General features: G+C 41.3%; 1 protein-coding gene across 1 annotated transcript; it reads left to right on the top strand.

The window, feature by feature from the left end:
- LOC109728595 lies at positions 2,009 to 2,649 on the top strand. Its single transcript, XM_020259046.1, has one exon. The coding sequence runs from the start codon at positions 2,013 to 2,015 to the stop codon at positions 2,277 to 2,279; it is 267 nt and encodes an 88-aa protein (XP_020114635.1). The 5' UTR covers positions 2,009 to 2,012; the 3' UTR covers positions 2,280 to 2,649.

The following is a 16,757-nucleotide window of genomic DNA, read 5'->3' as shown; positions in this document are numbered from 1 at the left end:
TTCTTTTCTCGTAATGCAATACTAATCATTTTCTAATAATATGAGTTATCAGTTCTAATCTATTTTCTGATTGGTATAACGCAACTGTTTAATATTCACTTTATTTTATATTATTTATTTTGAAAAATATTTATGAGTCATCAGGTCTAATTTTACAGAAAATCCTCTCAACGATTACCAAAGTACCCTCTTATCTTTTTAAACCTTTTTTTTTCTCACCGATTTCATTTTCAAAAAAATCTTTGAAAACCATATATCATACCGCTCCCATCCCAAAACACAGTGGGAAAGATGTAGTTGTGAGAGAGAAAGAAAGGGGAAGAGACAAACCCCTCCACTATAGGCCATCTTAAACAGACAAAAATGGCATCGGCATCGCTCTCAAATTATTAGTTTGAGAATGATATGGATGGGCGCCGCATGGCAAGTTGTGCCCATTACACGAGCAGGAATGTTAAAAAAAGAAAAAAATATTTGTTTCCCTCATTTCTTTCTGATTTTTTTTTGAAATGAGAGAAAGAAGCAGAGAAAGAGAAATAGAGCCCTGCATCGTCACCAAACTAACTAGGGGACGATATCCATAATTTAGATAAATTCTTTACATTTTTACTTATTTATAACATATTTCTCGATTGATTGATTAAATTACTTTTTAAGTTTAGAAGGCATTTGATTCGGTGTAAAATGAATGGAAAAATTATTTTCAATATAAAAAAAAAAAATTTTGGTTTGATGGAAAAATAAAAATATTTTTATGAATTTGGAAAAATTTCAAGTTTTTGTTTTTGCTATTTTTTGACGAAAAATGAGAACTCAAGCTGCGTAAAATTTTTTTATTCATTTTTTTCCACCGAACCAAACAAATGTATTTTTGTTTCTTTCAGCTAAACAAATTTTAATACAAAACTATTTTTTTTTCACATATCAAGCACTTATAGATGCAATTTTTTTAATAAACAATTTATGCATAGCGCTACTACTGTGCTATCAGAAGTATAGAGGACTTAGTTCTTCTGACTTTTTGGCTCTTTGATCAATGATTGAATAATTAGAATGATTACGACCCCCCAGAATTGAGTTGTTCCTTTAGGATTAAGTGGTTTGTACACGATAATAATATTAATTAATTCAAAAATTAAAAAAATAAAAAAGTGAAAACTTCAAATACCTCCCTTGTGGTTTCACTTTTTCTCAATTTAGTACCCTATGGTTTAAAGTGTATCAAGTTAGTCTCTGTGTTTTCGCACTTTCTCACTTTAGTATCCTGTAGTTTAAAATGTATCAAGTTAGTACCCTGCGGTTTCGCACTTTCTCACTTTAATACCATGTGGTTTAATATTTTATTAAGAGAAAAATAAAACCAGGGGTACTGACTTGATACAAAAATAAAACCACAGGGTACTAACTTGATACAAAAATAAAATCACAGAATACTAACTTGATACACTTTAAACCACGGGGCACTAAAATGAAAAAATGCAAAACCACATGAAGATTTTTTGAGGTTTTCCTAAAAAAAAAGTTAAACTAAAATTTTAAAAATTAAAAACACTAGATCATCTATACTACCCATATTATTATAGTAGCTCTACTCCAAATTTTTTGTTTACGATGAACCAAAGGGCCCTTATCCGAACAGAAAACACGCTACGGCCGCGAGCAACTAATCCCATCCGGTGGCACGGATGTAATTATAGTGAAAAGCGTGTCTAATAATTACCGTCTCCAACTTCCACGAAGCTTCGTTGCCAAGCCGTATCCTCGGAGGTTCATAAAATCTGACGGCCTCGCATCGCCCGCCTCCAACCTCTCAATTAAATTAATCTTTATTTATTTAATCTTTAAAACAAATATAAAATTATTATTATTTATACCATCCTCGCGTCCTTGTTCTTCACCTTTGCCCACCAAAACCCTAACCCTAGTTTTGAACCCTAACCCTAAATCAACCTCAATCTAACACCCAATCTGCAGACGCTGGCGGCGATTTCTCTTCCTCGCCAGGGAGGAGGATGGTGCTGACGAAGGTGCTGGTGAAGGTGACGATCGAGCGCAGCCTGCTGCCGGTGCACCTGGTGGTCGCCCCCGAGATGACGGCCGGCGAGCTGATCCGCCAGGCGGTGGACGCCTACTCCAAGGAGGGCACGCGCCCGCTGCTCACCACTGCCGATCCCAAGGCCTACGACCTCCATTACTCGCAGTACACCCTCCAGAGTATGTATATGCATCATCGCCTCCTCTTCTTCTCCTTCTTCTTCTTCTTCTTCTTCTTCTTCTAGATCTCTCTCCTGCTAATTCTCATGAATCTACAAAATGCATATACATTTGCCTTTAATTTCTTCTTGTGCGTATAGATACGTCACCAGAACGTACGTTGTTGTGTACGCGCGCGGCATATATGTATCTTTAAGTCATAAAATATTAAAATATGCGAAAGCGTACTATTACTAAATGGGCTGCAATCCGACACTCACCCTCGCCAAAGCCCATATTTCAATTCTCTACAAATAGATCTTCTCGCCTTGCTAGTCCTACAGCCCAAATGAGTTTGTACTTTGTAATCTCACAACCTCATCATACAAGGATCAAGATTCCTCTATGTACTAGTATTGTTTTGTTAATGCTAAGACACAAAGAAAGTTTATTAAACCCCAATGGGAAGAGATATAAACCCTTGGACCGGGTTGTAATCTCTGCAATCTTTTTTAGACTTTGTAGATTTAGCATATCTTTTGTTATCTTGGATTAATTGCACCATTGGTTTCCAAACCTTTTCATCCTTTTTTCTTTACAATCAAGTTTCCTTTTTTTTTTTTTTTTTTTACATTTTAGCTTTCAGCCTCTTCATTTTATTAGAATTACGTTTCATCCCATTAAAAGAGCGGTTAAATTTGACGGAATGCACAATCTTAGCTCTAACTGATTACAAGCATGGCTTTTTTTTTTAGTAAAGGCGTTCATGGACTGGCTCGGGTCTGAATAGTTGATATACTGTACCCGTATCCTTAAAAAAAAATGGTTTGAAAAAAAAATATATACCCTACCCATTTAACTTCGGGTCGGGTTCGAGCCTACGTACTTAAGTTACTAATATATCCATCGGGTCTATTTGAACAGGTCTGGATAGTGACTATCCGTATACTATCCATTCAAGACCGAATACGGATCGAGTCTAAATCGGGTACGGGTACCCGCATACATATTTATTTTTTTTATAGACTTTATTAAAACAATTTCATATGTAAACACACAAAAATAAGAAAATTATGATACCATATTATAGAAAAAGAGAATATAAGTTGTAGTAATTATTAATATTATATATTAATATTCAAAAAAAAGAAAAAAAAATAAAAAGGAATCAGAAAATTTACTAAATAGAATATTTATTAAAGAAAACTAGGTTGTCGACTCTGAATGGAGAAGGGATTTGGAAAAAACTCACCCGTGCTACGCCTGTAGAAGATTAATATCGCTGATGATGACGACTACAGAAATATTGTTTCATAAATTACTCTTAGGCGGAAATAAAACAAAAAAAATAAAGAGTAAAAAATAAAGAGTAAAAAAATTAGAAAAAAAAAAGAGTAAAAGAGCGGCTAAGATTTCAGTGTTCTATTAGGATGAAATACTTAAAGACTCCTTATCTATAAGTCCTATTAAAATTGATCCCTCAACTTCAAAAGTTCAAATCTTTTTTATTTATTATCAAATATTTCATCGGATCTGGGTCCGGATTTGAAAACTATTCCGGACCCTACCCATTTAAAAGTTGGGCTCGGGTTGGGTCCAAATCGGGTATGGATATAAAATATCCGGATCCATCCCCGAAACTTTAATGGGTAATTTCTTTTACCTATATACTATCTGTTTTTTATCGGGTTCGGTTCGGGTCCGGATAGAGTCCGGGTAGGGTCTGGGTAGGGTATGTTATATCGGATATTTTGGACAGCTTTATTTTTTAGGGATCAAAGTGAAAAGGTGAAATAGCTATGGAGTAATGGTGCAAGTAAACTTTTAATTTTTCTTTCAAACAATAAAATCTAAATTTTGATTTTTTGAATTTAAATTCAAATCTACAATTTTTGATTCAAAACTAAATTGGAAATTTGAGTTGGAATTCGTATTTTTGAACTTGACTTTGAAATTGAAATTGAATTTGAATTTGAATTTCAATTGTAGAAATTTAATTTTGATATTCGCAATCAATATTGACTCTAAATTTCAATTTAAACTCATAATTGAAATTTAAATTTTAAACTTAAACTTAAAATTTAAATTTGAATATCTAATTTAATTCAACATTCAAATTATATTTTAATATTTGAATTGAAAATCACATTTTGAATTTAATTTTAAAATTTTGAATTCCAAATCAATATGTGAATTTGAATTCAAAATTTGAATTTAAGATTGAATTCAGGATTTGAATTTGAATTTTAAATTTGTGTGGCACCCCCCAAATTTGGAAGTCCTGTATTTGAGACATAGTAGGACTAAACCTCTTAACCTTATTATAGCATTTTGGACGGTGGTAAGAACCAAGAGGTTAAGAGTGTTAAGCGTGCTAGGGATAGAATAGTTGTAGAATAGGTGATCCTCTGAAAAATAGTGCGCGTCACAGTAGGTATTAGATTCAATTATCAACCGAAAATGTGAAATGAGCCTTGGCAGAGCCAGAATTATACAGCGGGTAAAGAGCGGTTCGCAATTGATGATGGTTGTGGGTGGAGTGCGGTTCCCCACAAAGTCAGTTAAGGCTAATGGGATGAGTCTCACATCGCTTGATGCTTGTGAGTATACTTAAACCTGACGAGAACGTTAGGACTTAAAGGGGGAGGATTGTAACACTTCTAGAATTTAAAATAATCCTACATATAAGAAATAATAGAACTAAAACTCTTAACTTAGTTATAGTATTTGAGCGGTGGCTAGACTCAAGAGCTTAAGAAAGTTAAGGGTGCTATGATTAAAGTAGTGCTAGGATAGGTAATTCCTTAGAAAGTGGGGCGTCACAATTTGATTAGAAATTTAAATTCAAATTCATATTTTGAATTTGAAATTCAAAATCTAAGTTTGAAATTAAATTTTACAATTAAATTCAAAATTTTGAATTTAAAATTAATTACCAGTTTAAATTTGAATTCAAAATTAAATTTGAGTTTGGAATTTGAATCTAGACTCAAAATTTAAATTAAAATTTGAATGGGAAAATCAATTTAAATTTGAAATTCAAATTGAAAATAGAATTTAAATTTGAATTTCAAATACAAGAAAATATATAATTGAAATTTCAAATTTAATTCAAAATATAAATAAAATTTTAAATATGAATTTAAAATTAAATTTAAATTTTATTAATGTAATTATTTGGTACTGTAGGCGCTTATATGGCACTGACATCACATATTCTATTAAAATTAACCTGTGTTTTAATGGTTGAGATTTAATTGTAATGTAACGAAGAGGTTTGAGACTTGATTGGGAAAAAAAAAAAAAGGTTGGGGGCCATTAGCCTTTTTTTCAAAACATAAAATAAAAAGGGAGTTAGTAACTAGGACCCTTGTTTAAGACTTGTATGAATTACAACCCCATTTTGGTAGTAGATTTAGCATTTCTCTTTGTGAAATATTAAGTCTACAGCCCAAAAAAAGTTGTACGATTATAACTCTTGATTATAATGTTAAAGATTAAAAAAAAAAAGATTTTAGTAATAAAAAAAGAGGGTGATAAAGCAAGTGGTGAGATATGGGCTATTGAATGAAAAAATTATTAGATTACAATCAAAAAGTGGTTGTAGAGTTAGCATATCAAAAATCAATGCTAGATCTGTAACCACTTTTTAATTGTAATCTTACTGCTTTACCTTTCAAGAATCGTAATTCTCAGATAGTCTTTTCACTCTCTTTTTGTTAACACTAAAATTCAGAAAGAATTGATTAAACCATATGAAGATTGTCTAAATTAACTTAGGATGTAGATTGTAACTTAACATTTTTCATACTCAGATTCTCTTAGGACAGATTGGTTGTATATAGTTAAAAATAAAACACGAATAAAGATATTTGTTGAACTTGTGGTAGTTCCAACTGGGTATATCTTGTTTAGTTAAATATCGTAAAGAGCATAGCAATAACAAATAATTTATGTGATTATTGAAAACAGTATATAGTTTACAAATATAGTTATTACTTTATTTATGGGATGATGAAATTAACACCAACGTAGAAAAAAAATATTTTGTATCATTTGTAATGGTGATTAGATAGGTAAAGCTTATACATGTTTAATCCTTTTCAATTGCTATGATTAGAATTATGACCAGTTTGGATGTAATTTTATCCGCTGTAGTTGAGCCTTCTCTTGTAGCTCCAACTATATATAAGATTTGGATGTTGACGCAACAATCCAAACAATGGAATCGCCTTAATTAGCGTATAATCAAATTTGCAATTTATTAGCAACTATATGCGACCAAATATTCTTTTATTGCTGAGAAAAAAAAAGTTAAAGCAATTTTATTTCCACTCTAAGTTAAAGTTTTGTCCTTCGCTTGGAAAATTAAAGTAATTTAGACTACTATGAGATTTTTTTTTTTGTGAGAGAAGGGTAGCATGTTACTCACTTCTTTTATTTTTTTTAGAAATAAACTTAGCTGAAAATATGAATAAATTAGGATTCGAACTTGAAATCTCGGATACCAACCATCAAACTTTGTGTTACTTGCGCTAGGGACGGTCGATAGAACTTGGGACCTCGGGTACGAGATGTTATTAATTGGAAATCAAGAAGATGCTGGATGGATATATACAATCCTTATAGGATCATAGTTAGTTAATTCGGATTCGGCAAAGATTCGGTACAGGTATAATTCGGATAAAATTCGTCTTTTAATTTTTAAATTCGTTAAAAAATACGGCTAAAAAACGGATTCGGTAATTATTCGGATACGTGTTCACCAATTAAAAATTCGGAATCAAAAATTCGGCTATATAATAAATATATAATAATTAATATACTATATATATTATTATTATAATTTTTATATATAGATTAAATATATTCATATATTAATAATATACCCTATTAATAATACATAAAATTTATATATTTAAAAATATTAATAAATAATTACAAATTTATAAACAAAATATTATATAAATAAATATTTCTATATAAAAATAAAATAATATATATAATAAATGAATATATATTTATAAATAAAATTTTTTATATACACACACATACACGAGAGGGAGGTCCACTGTGGACCTCCCCCTCATGCGGTCCACGAGACTGAAATAGCCTCGTGGACTGCGCACATCTATTTCTCCCAAATGCTCCGATGCTTTTACTGTTCATCTTCTTCTTTTCTGCGGACGACCTCGGGCGAGGTGATGGGATCCGCCACCGCGGCCCTTGCTCCCGGCGCCGGCGAGGGCTGCGGAGGACGACGACGACGCGAGCGGCGACGACGTGAGCGGCGGTGACGAGAGTGGCGACGACGCGAGCGGCGACGAGATCGGCGACGAATCGACCCTCGGCCGCGAGTCGCTGTCGCCGATTTTTTGGGTGAATTATTGGTGAATCGTGAATAATTCGTGAATAATCATTTTTGATGAAAAAATCGCATTTTTTTCCGTATTTTTTGGAAAAATACGAAAATCGGCGTTTAATTCGTATGTTAAAAAATACGCGAATAATTCGCGTATTAAACGCAAATTAACTAACTAAGTATAGGATAGGGTGATTACTGTGTGCACAAAAGAGCTCTGCATACAAAGAAATGCATCAAAGCTACTTGTGTGGGTAGATATACATATAGAGTAAAAGCTAGAATACTCCCAAAAGCCCCAATGGGTTTGTGCTTTTGAATTTTTAGCCCTTGGATGGAGAGATGTAGGGTTGAGATGATGATGGTAGGTGGTGGTAGGTAGAATAGTGTTTGATTCAAAAGCTATTAGTAATCAAGGAGTAGATCCAAGGGCTAGAAACTTAGAAGCACCAAGGGGTTAGTGCTTCTAAAAGTATTCTAGCTCAATTATATATATATATATATATATATAGTGTATGTGCTCTCCCTCCAGGTGACACCTGGAGGGGGAGTACGCCAGGTGCTCTGACTTTATCGGAGCACCTGACGCGTGTAGATAAAGAGGGTTTACGAGGCTACGAAAATGACAAGTAGAAGAAGAAAAGACGCCTGCTGGAGCCCGCTCCACTACCCTAGGCGGTGGCGCCGGGAACGAGGGCCGCGGCCGCTCCCGACGCCTCCTGCTGCTGCTGCGCTCGCCGCTGCTGCACTCGCCGCCACTGCTCTCACCGCTGCTGCGCTCGCCGCTGCTCTAGCCGCTGCTTAGCTGGGAGCCGGCGCTCAGCGACAGCGGCTAAAAAACCCACTTAATAACCACTTAGCACTTATTAAGCACTTATTAGTAAAAACTACTTTTTTAGCGTAAAAAAAGGCATAAAAAACCTTTTTATGCTTTTAGCCGCAAATTAAGCATACAATTTTTTATGCGCTTATTAAGCGCATAATTTGCGTTTAATTGATTGATTCATATCCTATCCCACTAATGACACACGTGTTTTCTCGAGACGTATGTTTCTTTACGTAGTTTCGATGAACACACCCATCTATATGTATATCTCATTTTCGATCTTATGAGGGTTTTCGGGGTTACCCAAACACGAAAACTTAAAAATCGGGAACCTACCTCTCTACATCCCAACTCTACTACTACCATCCACCACCATCCATCTTATCACAAACTAAGTTTTCGATAATCATTAGTTCCTCATCTAGGTTCCCGATCTTTGAATCTTCGTGGTTCCCCAATCACGAAGATTTTCATAAGATCGAGTTAATNGAGAGAGAGAGAGAGAGAGAGAGAGAGCAGGATTGCTGTGCTCCAAGGAGCACGGAGGCCTCCGTGCTCCTGAACCGTTTTCAATGATGGAATTTTCGAATTGACGATCGGCTCCGTTAAACTTGATCTAGCGTATTTGAAGTTTCTAGAAAAATTTTTTTGCAATTTGGGAATCAAATTCAATAATTTTTAACGGCTGAAAATAAAAATCCTATAAAAAGGGGTGATATAGCATTAAATTTTTAATCAAAAATATTGATCTTGTTCTAGATAGTATAAAGAATTTTGTATCAAAATTTCATCTGATTTGAATACTTCTACACCGTTAAACTTGAAAACGGCAAATATCAACCATTAAAAATTGTGGATTTTGAATCCTTTCGATCACTAAGTAAATGATATCAAAAAAGCACAAAAATTATTTTCTAAAAATTTCAAATGGGCTAGATCAAGTCTAACAAAGCCGATTGTCGATTCGAAAATTTCATCATCGAAAACGGCTCAGGAGTACGGAGGCCTCCATACTCCTGAGAGCACAGCAGCCCTGCTCTATATAAGTTACGCTGGTATACTATCGGTAGCACGGAGGCCTTCGTGCTACCAAATTATTTTCAATGATGCGGCTTCCAAATCGACGATCGGCTCGGTTAATCTTGATATACACTATTAAAAATATTTAGAAACTAAATTTCATAATTTTTCGGTATTATTTACCTATCAAACGAGGAATCTAAAAATAAACGACTGAAAATAAAAATTTTACAAAAAATGATGATAAAAGACTTGAATTTAAGATTAGAGATACTAATCTTACTCGAAATATANTATTTACAGTAGTTCTCACGCCCAGTTGTTACTCCTGTTTTGCAGAGCCACAGGTTTCAGCTGCTGCGCCTTCCGTGGATCAGGATCGAGGCAAGAGTGTCGCGAGCTAGAGCCCTACCCGACTGACAGAGCTAGAGGCACCCCTACTATAGGTAGATGTTTTGTTTTGAGTTTATGTACATAGCTTGCTTAACTCGCCAGTGCGAGTAACCCTGTAATTTGGATTAGGACTATGTATATGAAACTCAGTTGTTTAGCTTTTGTTTATTGAGCAGCTCTATGCTACTGTTTGTAGTATTGTATATCTACAGGTACTATTGACGCTTCGTATACAGGAAAAATTTCTGTGTATACAGCGGATTTGTCGGCGTACCCGGGGAACGAGACATCCGGGGCGTGACAGATTAAGTTAGTATCAGAGCTTTGCTATAGGTCGTTGGGAGCTAGGAAACCTAAGTTAGGCAAACCTTAGGAAAAGCAAGACGCGAGTGGCGTAATTTAATTGCGAAAGTCAATGATTATTTGTTCTAACTCCTCCTAGAGTGGAATGAGTGATTGAAGGAGTTCCTGTTTTGGCCTGAGAAATTATGTTGGCTGCAGACGACATAATTTTGGAGGAAAATAGAGACCGCCTTCCAGACTTTCGTTTATTGGGTCGAGAGTGTTGTGTTGTATCTGACCCCGATTTGTTCCTTTCAGCTATGTATCGTCGCCGAGGTCGACCGTCATTGCGGGAGCGTGCCCAGTTGGCGCGGGATCGTACAGGATCTCCCGAGAGACCTGAGCAGATAGAGCAGAGTGCCCGGCAGGAGCAGAGTGACAAACCGGAGGCGAGTGCACCCCCTGTTGTAGAGCCGAGTGTGCGACCTGAGGCTAGCGCACCCCCTGATCTGAGTGCACGGTTGGCTGCCCTGACTGAGGTGACGAGGCAGCAGGGGGAGTTGTTGCAGAGGTTGTGTCAGGGTGGCTCAGACACCGAGTGCTGCACCGAGAGTACCAGAGCAGACTGTTCCACCACCGACTACCGCAGCGTCAGCTCCAGCCGCAGCTATGCCCCCACCAGTGGAGCTTCCTGCAGCGCCAGTTGCGCCTGCTAGGGGGCCCGTACTGTTTACTGAGGCCGAGCAGGAGCGGCGGACTGAGAGGTTGGCTCGCTTTCGTCGTTTTGATCCACCGATTTACGATGGCAGGTGCACTGAGGCCTGGGTTGTTGAGGGATGGGTCAGTATGATGGAGAAACTATTTGAGGATCTGTTCATTCTAGAGGGGGAGCAGGTACCTCTGGGAGTACACTGTTTAGCAGGTGATGCGCATGACTGGTGGCAGAGGGCGAGGCGAGACCAGGGGCTGGTGGCGGCGCAGCTGAGGTGGGATGAGTTCTGTAGAATGCTGTTTGGGATGTTCTTTCCCAACAGTGTGAAGCAGAAGCTCGAGGAGGATTTAAGTAGGCTTCAGCAGGGAGACCGCCCAGTGCAGGAGTACGTTCGGGAGTTTACTCGACTCCTGAACTATGTACCATTTGCGGCTAGAGACGAGGCGCACAGGGTGTACATATTCGAGCAGGGGCTGAAACCGGATATCTTTAGGTTGACTCGGACGCAGAGGTCGAGGACTCTGGATGCGTCTATAAAGCAGGCCTTGTGGGTGGAGCGAGGGGAGACATCGCTGCAGGAGAGGACTCAGGCCGTGGGGCAGAGTCAGGACAGGAATCACCCAGCTCCAGATGGTGGAGGTCAGTCGAGTAGCAGGCGTCCGCCGAGGCCTCCGCGATCGCGTTCACAGGGTCGAGGGTCCTCGGGTCGTCAGCGATCCAGGGACTCTAGTCAGAGGGGACAGCCAGAGAGGACGCCGCAGTGTGTGATCTGCGGAGGACCACACTGGCCCAGACAGTGTGAGCAGAGGGAGGGCTGGTGCTACGGGTGTGGTCAGCCGGGACACATGAGGGCAGCTTGTCCCCGAGCAGCATCTCCAGCACCATCATCAGCTTCGGCTCCACCAGCACCTCAGCAGACTTACAGAGCAACACCGAGTTACCGCCAGGAGGATAGGTCGTCCATGCCGCGACAGGGTGAGCGGCAACAGCAGGCTCCAAGTGGCAGAGTCTATGCAGCTCAGGTGGAGGACTCTACAACAGCCGACCGAGTAGTGGCAGGTATCACTTTGATTTTCGGCATTCGTACTCACTCTTTTTGATACTGGAGCCTCGCATTCTTTTGTTAGGCTAGCATTTGCATTGTTCCATGGTCTAGAGTTAGGGGCATTGTCACAAGCACGAGAGGTGCAGATCCCGGACCATATTTTACAGGTTGCAGAGTGTTGTTGGTCATGTCCGGTGCAGTTGGATTCGTGGATCATGCCCGCGAGCCAGGCCAGGAGGAGTTCACTTTCAGGGGCTGCAAGAGTACGTTGTTTGCCACCTGGATCTCTTCGGTGAGGGCTCGACAGATGCTGAGTAGCGGGTGTATCGCTTTCCTAGCGACTGTTGTGGAGGTACCTACGGCAGCGCCGGGAATCTAGGACATCTCAGTAGTCCACGAGTTTCCGGATGTGTTTCCCCCTGAGTTGACGACGTTGCCGCCGGAGAGGGAGATTGAGTTTGTGATTGATGTAGTTCCTGGAACTGCACCAATCTCAAAAGTACCTTATCGGATGGCGCCGGCAGAACTAAGAGAACTAAAGGCACAGCTTCAGGACTTGATGAATAGAGGGTTTGTGAGATCCAGTGTGTCGCCTTGGGGAGCGCCGGTGTTGTTTGTGAAAAAGAAGGATGGTTCACTTAGGCTGTGTGTGGATTACCGGAAGTTGAATAAAGTAACCATCAAGAATAAGTATCCCTTGCCGCGCATTGATGATTTGTTTGATCAGCTGCAGGGATCTTATGTCTTCTCGAAGATTGATCTCCAGTCAGGTTACCACCAGTTGAGGGTGAGGGCCGAGATGTTCCCAAGACAGCTTTTCGGACTCGGTACGGGCATTATGAGTTCACAGTGATGCCTTTTAGATTGACGAATGCCCTTGCCGCATTCATGGATTTGATGAACAAAGTGTTCAAGCCGTTCTTGGATAGGTTTGTGGTAATCTTCATCGATGATATCCTGATTTACTCCCGGAGTGATGCTGAGCATGAGGAGCACTTGAGGATTGTGCTACAGCTTCTGCGAGAAGAAGTTGTATGCCAAGTTAAAGAAGTGCGAGTTCTGGCTACGAGAGGTTGCTTTCTTGGGCCACGTGATTTCAGCCGAGGGCGTAGCAGTGGACCCGAAGAAAATTGAGGCAATTCGAGATTGGCCTAGATCGACGACGGTGACTGAGGTACGGAGCTTCCCGGGACTGGCTGGATATTACCGTCGGTTTGTGGAAGGCTTTGCGAAGCTTTCTACACCCCTCACACGCTTGACGCGAAAGGGGATTCATTTTGTCTGGAACGACGACTGTCAGAGGAGCTTTGACGAGTTAAGACTGAGGTTGACGTCGGCTCCTGTCCTTGCCCTTCCTGTTATGGGCGAAGGATTCGTTATCTACAGTGATGCATCGCACAGTGGATTTGGTTGCGTGCTGATGCAGTATGGTAGGGTGATTGCTTATACTTCACGGCAGTTAAAGGATTATGAGAAGAATTACCCTACGCATGACTTGGAGCTTGCCGCGGTGGTTTTTGCTTTGAAGCTCTGGCGGCATTACTTGTATGGCGAGCACTGCGAGGTCTTCACCGATCATAAAAGTCTCAAGTACCTGTTCACACAGAGGGAGCTGAACCTGAGGCAGCGCCGGTGGTTGGAGTTACTGAAGGACTATGACATTAGTATTCAGTATCATCCCGGCAGGGCGAATGTTGTGGCAGATGCGTTGAGCAGGAAATCAGTGCAGAGTCTGAGTTTGAGGATTACTGAGCAGAGACCCCTACTCGAGGAGCTACAGCGGCTGGGACTCGAGATAGTACCCTCTGGGTCTACGGCAAAGCTGACATCTCTAGTTTTGCAGCCCACTCTCTTGGATAGGATCCTCGAGAAACAGAGTAGAGATCTGTACTTGTTAAGGACTAGAGAGCAGCTAGACAGGGGGCAGGCTGAGGGTTTTGCTTTGGACAGTTCGGGAGTACTACGGTACAGGGACCGACTGTATGTGCCTGTGGATTCTGAGATCCGAGCAGACATTTTGAGAGAGGCTCATTGTTCTCCTTATACGGTTCACCCTGGGGGAACCAAGATGTATAAGTATCTTAAGGCACAGTTCTGGTGGCCTGGAATGAAGAGGGACATTGGCAGATATGTGGCTCAGTGTTTGACTTGCCAACAGGTGAAAGCCGAGCATCTGGTACCTGCTTGCAAGCTTCAGAGTCTGCCAGTGCCAGAGTGGAAGTGGGAGTACATCACGATGGACTTCGTTGTTGGATTGCCTAGAGCGCAGGGTGGCTACGATGCTATTTGGGTGATAGTGGACAGACTGACCAAGTCTGCTCACTTCCTACCGGTTCAGACTACCTGGTCCAGTGAGAGACTCTCGCAGCTATACTTCGATGAGATCGTTAGGCTGCACAGCGTGCCAGTGTCGATTGTGTCAGACAGAGATCCGAGGTTTGTGTCCCAGTTTTGGAGGAGCCTTCAGACAGCCTTGGGCACTCAGCTGCACTTTAGCACGGCGTTTCACCCATAAACAGATGGTCAGTCAGAGCGGATCATACAGACTCTAGAGGATATGCTGAGGGCATACGTCCTGGATTTTGGAGGAGAGTGGTATCGACATGTGAGACTGGTTGAGTTTGCGTACAACAACAGCTATCAAACGAGCATTCAGATGGCTCCGTTTGAGGCGTTGTATGGACGCAGATGTTGATCCCCCCTGTTTTGGAGCGATGTGGGTGAGCGTAGGACACTTGGACCGGACATTCTACGTGAGGCTGAGGAAAAGGTGAGAGTCGTTCGACGACACCTTCTGACAGCACAGAGCCGACAGAGGAGCTACGCCGATACCAGGAAACGAGACTTGGAGTTTCAGGTTGGGGATCATGTTTTTCTCAAAGTCTCGCCGTCCAGAGGGATACGCCGATTTGGAGTACGTGGAAAGCTTAGTCCACGGTTTGTTGGCCCTTTCGAGGTATTGGAGCGTATCGGACCGGTTGCATACAGGATAGCTCTACCCCCGCAACTTGCTGGCATCCACGATGTTTTCCACATCTCAGCATTGAGGAGATATGTTTTCGATCCCTCTCACGTGATTAACTTCACTCCACTAGAGATTGGTGAGGATCTGAGATACGAGGAGCGACCGTTGCGGATTCTTACTCGAGAGACGAAAGAATCGCGCAACCGGGTCATCCCGTATGTAAAAGTGCAGTGGAGTAATCATGATGAGCGGGAGGCGACTTGGGAGCCTGAGACGGTGATGAGAGAAGCCTACCCCTATTTGTTTGATGCCTGAGCAGAGGTACGTTTCAGTTTCGCGGACGAAACTTTTTGTAGTGGGGGCGAATGTGAGATCCCTGGTGTTTGACTGTGGAGGCTTGTCGACAGCTCTGGAGAGTGTCGGAACAAGTCCGAGTCGCGTTGGCGTCAAATAGACGCAAAACGGACTCCGTGCGACGCGAGGGCAGCCTTCAGCGAAGAAATATGCAAAATAGCAGATTTTCCTGCTTGCTGTACCGGTACAGCCAGCGAGGTGTACCGGTACAGTATACTGGTTGAGCGCGTACTGCTCTCGGGCTGGCTTCCTGTACCGGTACGCGATCCCGTGTACCGGTACACCAGGGTAGGTGAGAGGGTGTTTTTGTCTTTTTCTACCTCGTTCGTATCACCCTCCTCTCCCCAGCTTATTTACATGTAGAGTGAGGCTGAGAGAGAGAGTTTTGCTCTTGGTTCTCTCCCTCTCTCTCTCTAGAGCCGATTGTGAGCAAGGTGGAGCTCGGGTGGAGTTTCGTCGCCGACGTGGTGCCGCGGAGCCTTTCGAGCGCACGTTGTGTCGTCTTGGTGCTGTGAGGAGCTCGGGCGAGTGTGGATTTCCGTCGTCCTCGACATTGCGCCGACTCTTGAGGATCTATCGAGGTGAGTGCTCTATGGAATTGCTGCGCATACTTCGGGTATCATTAATTCGAGCTTAAGTGCTGATTCGCAGGATCTTGTCGTCGACTGTTAGTATTTCAGCTCGTTCTCGACGTAGGAGCATCAGATTGCGACGAGACTTGGTTCATTGGATTCGGGACTTCGAGAGGAATCCACGAAGCCCTTACTTGCTGGATTTGGTGAAGGTTAGCTTGGTCGAATTCCTTTTCTACTCTGTTGCTGCGAAATTCAGACTGAATTGGTGAATTTTGATCGTAGAGCTTGGAATTAGCTCGAGTGCTTGACTTGGAGGGTTCCCATTGATCCAGCAGGGGCCACTTTGGTTCGAGGCTTCGTTCGCTGCCAGGTGCTAGCATTTCGAGGTGGGTTACATCGATTTTGACTCCTAAGTTTAGAATCGTCGACATGTATAGATCTCGATTTTGATAATCTATTCTAGCTCGAATTCATGGATTATATGTTAGATTGCAAATCTGAATTTGAAGCATGTGGTAATAAATTAAATAGATTATACATGTTGGACTTGGAAAGTGAATTAGGAGAAAACCTGCGATTTGGACCTGTCACCGGTTTAAACTGCCTGATTTAGCTCTAGGAGCTGTTATAAAATTGTACTGTCGCTGTATCCTCGAGACGAGTACTCCAGGTAGTTTAGAATACATTTTCGCTCGTGCTGGTATGCCGAGTGGATTTTTACAGGGTCGTTCAGGTTGTTCCGGACTGTTGGGTGCCGTCAGAGTTGACGGTGGACCCGTATCGCCTTTTTGGCGTCAGATTGTGCCGAGGCACGTTACCTGTTGGTTGTTAGACCAGTTTGAGTCTGTTACTTGACTTTGGCTATTGAGAGCTTGATTGAGCTCGACAGAGATACGCTGCATACTCGATTGGGTAGCGCCCGCGAGTGTCACTCCGGAGCCAAGCTTTGTACTTTCGTGTTGGTGTCGCTCATGCCAGTTGGACTTGCTCTCCACAGACAGTTTGTGTGGAGGTAGCTGGATAGTCGCAA

Source organism: Ananas comosus, linkage group 24 (assembly GCF_001540865.1).
Source record: "Ananas comosus cultivar F153 linkage group 24, ASM154086v1, whole genome shotgun sequence".
Lineage (NCBI taxonomy): Eukaryota > Viridiplantae > Streptophyta > Magnoliopsida > Poales > Bromeliaceae > Ananas > Ananas comosus.
Note: the sequence above shows the minus strand (reverse complement) of the source record. Positions and strands in the feature narration are given on the sequence as shown.

Excerpts from the sequence above, each read along its gene's own strand:
- LOC109728595 (XM_020259046.1), top strand. The coding sequence starts at position 2,013 with ATGGTGCTGACGAAGGTGCTGGTGAAGGTGACGATCGAGCGCAGCCTG.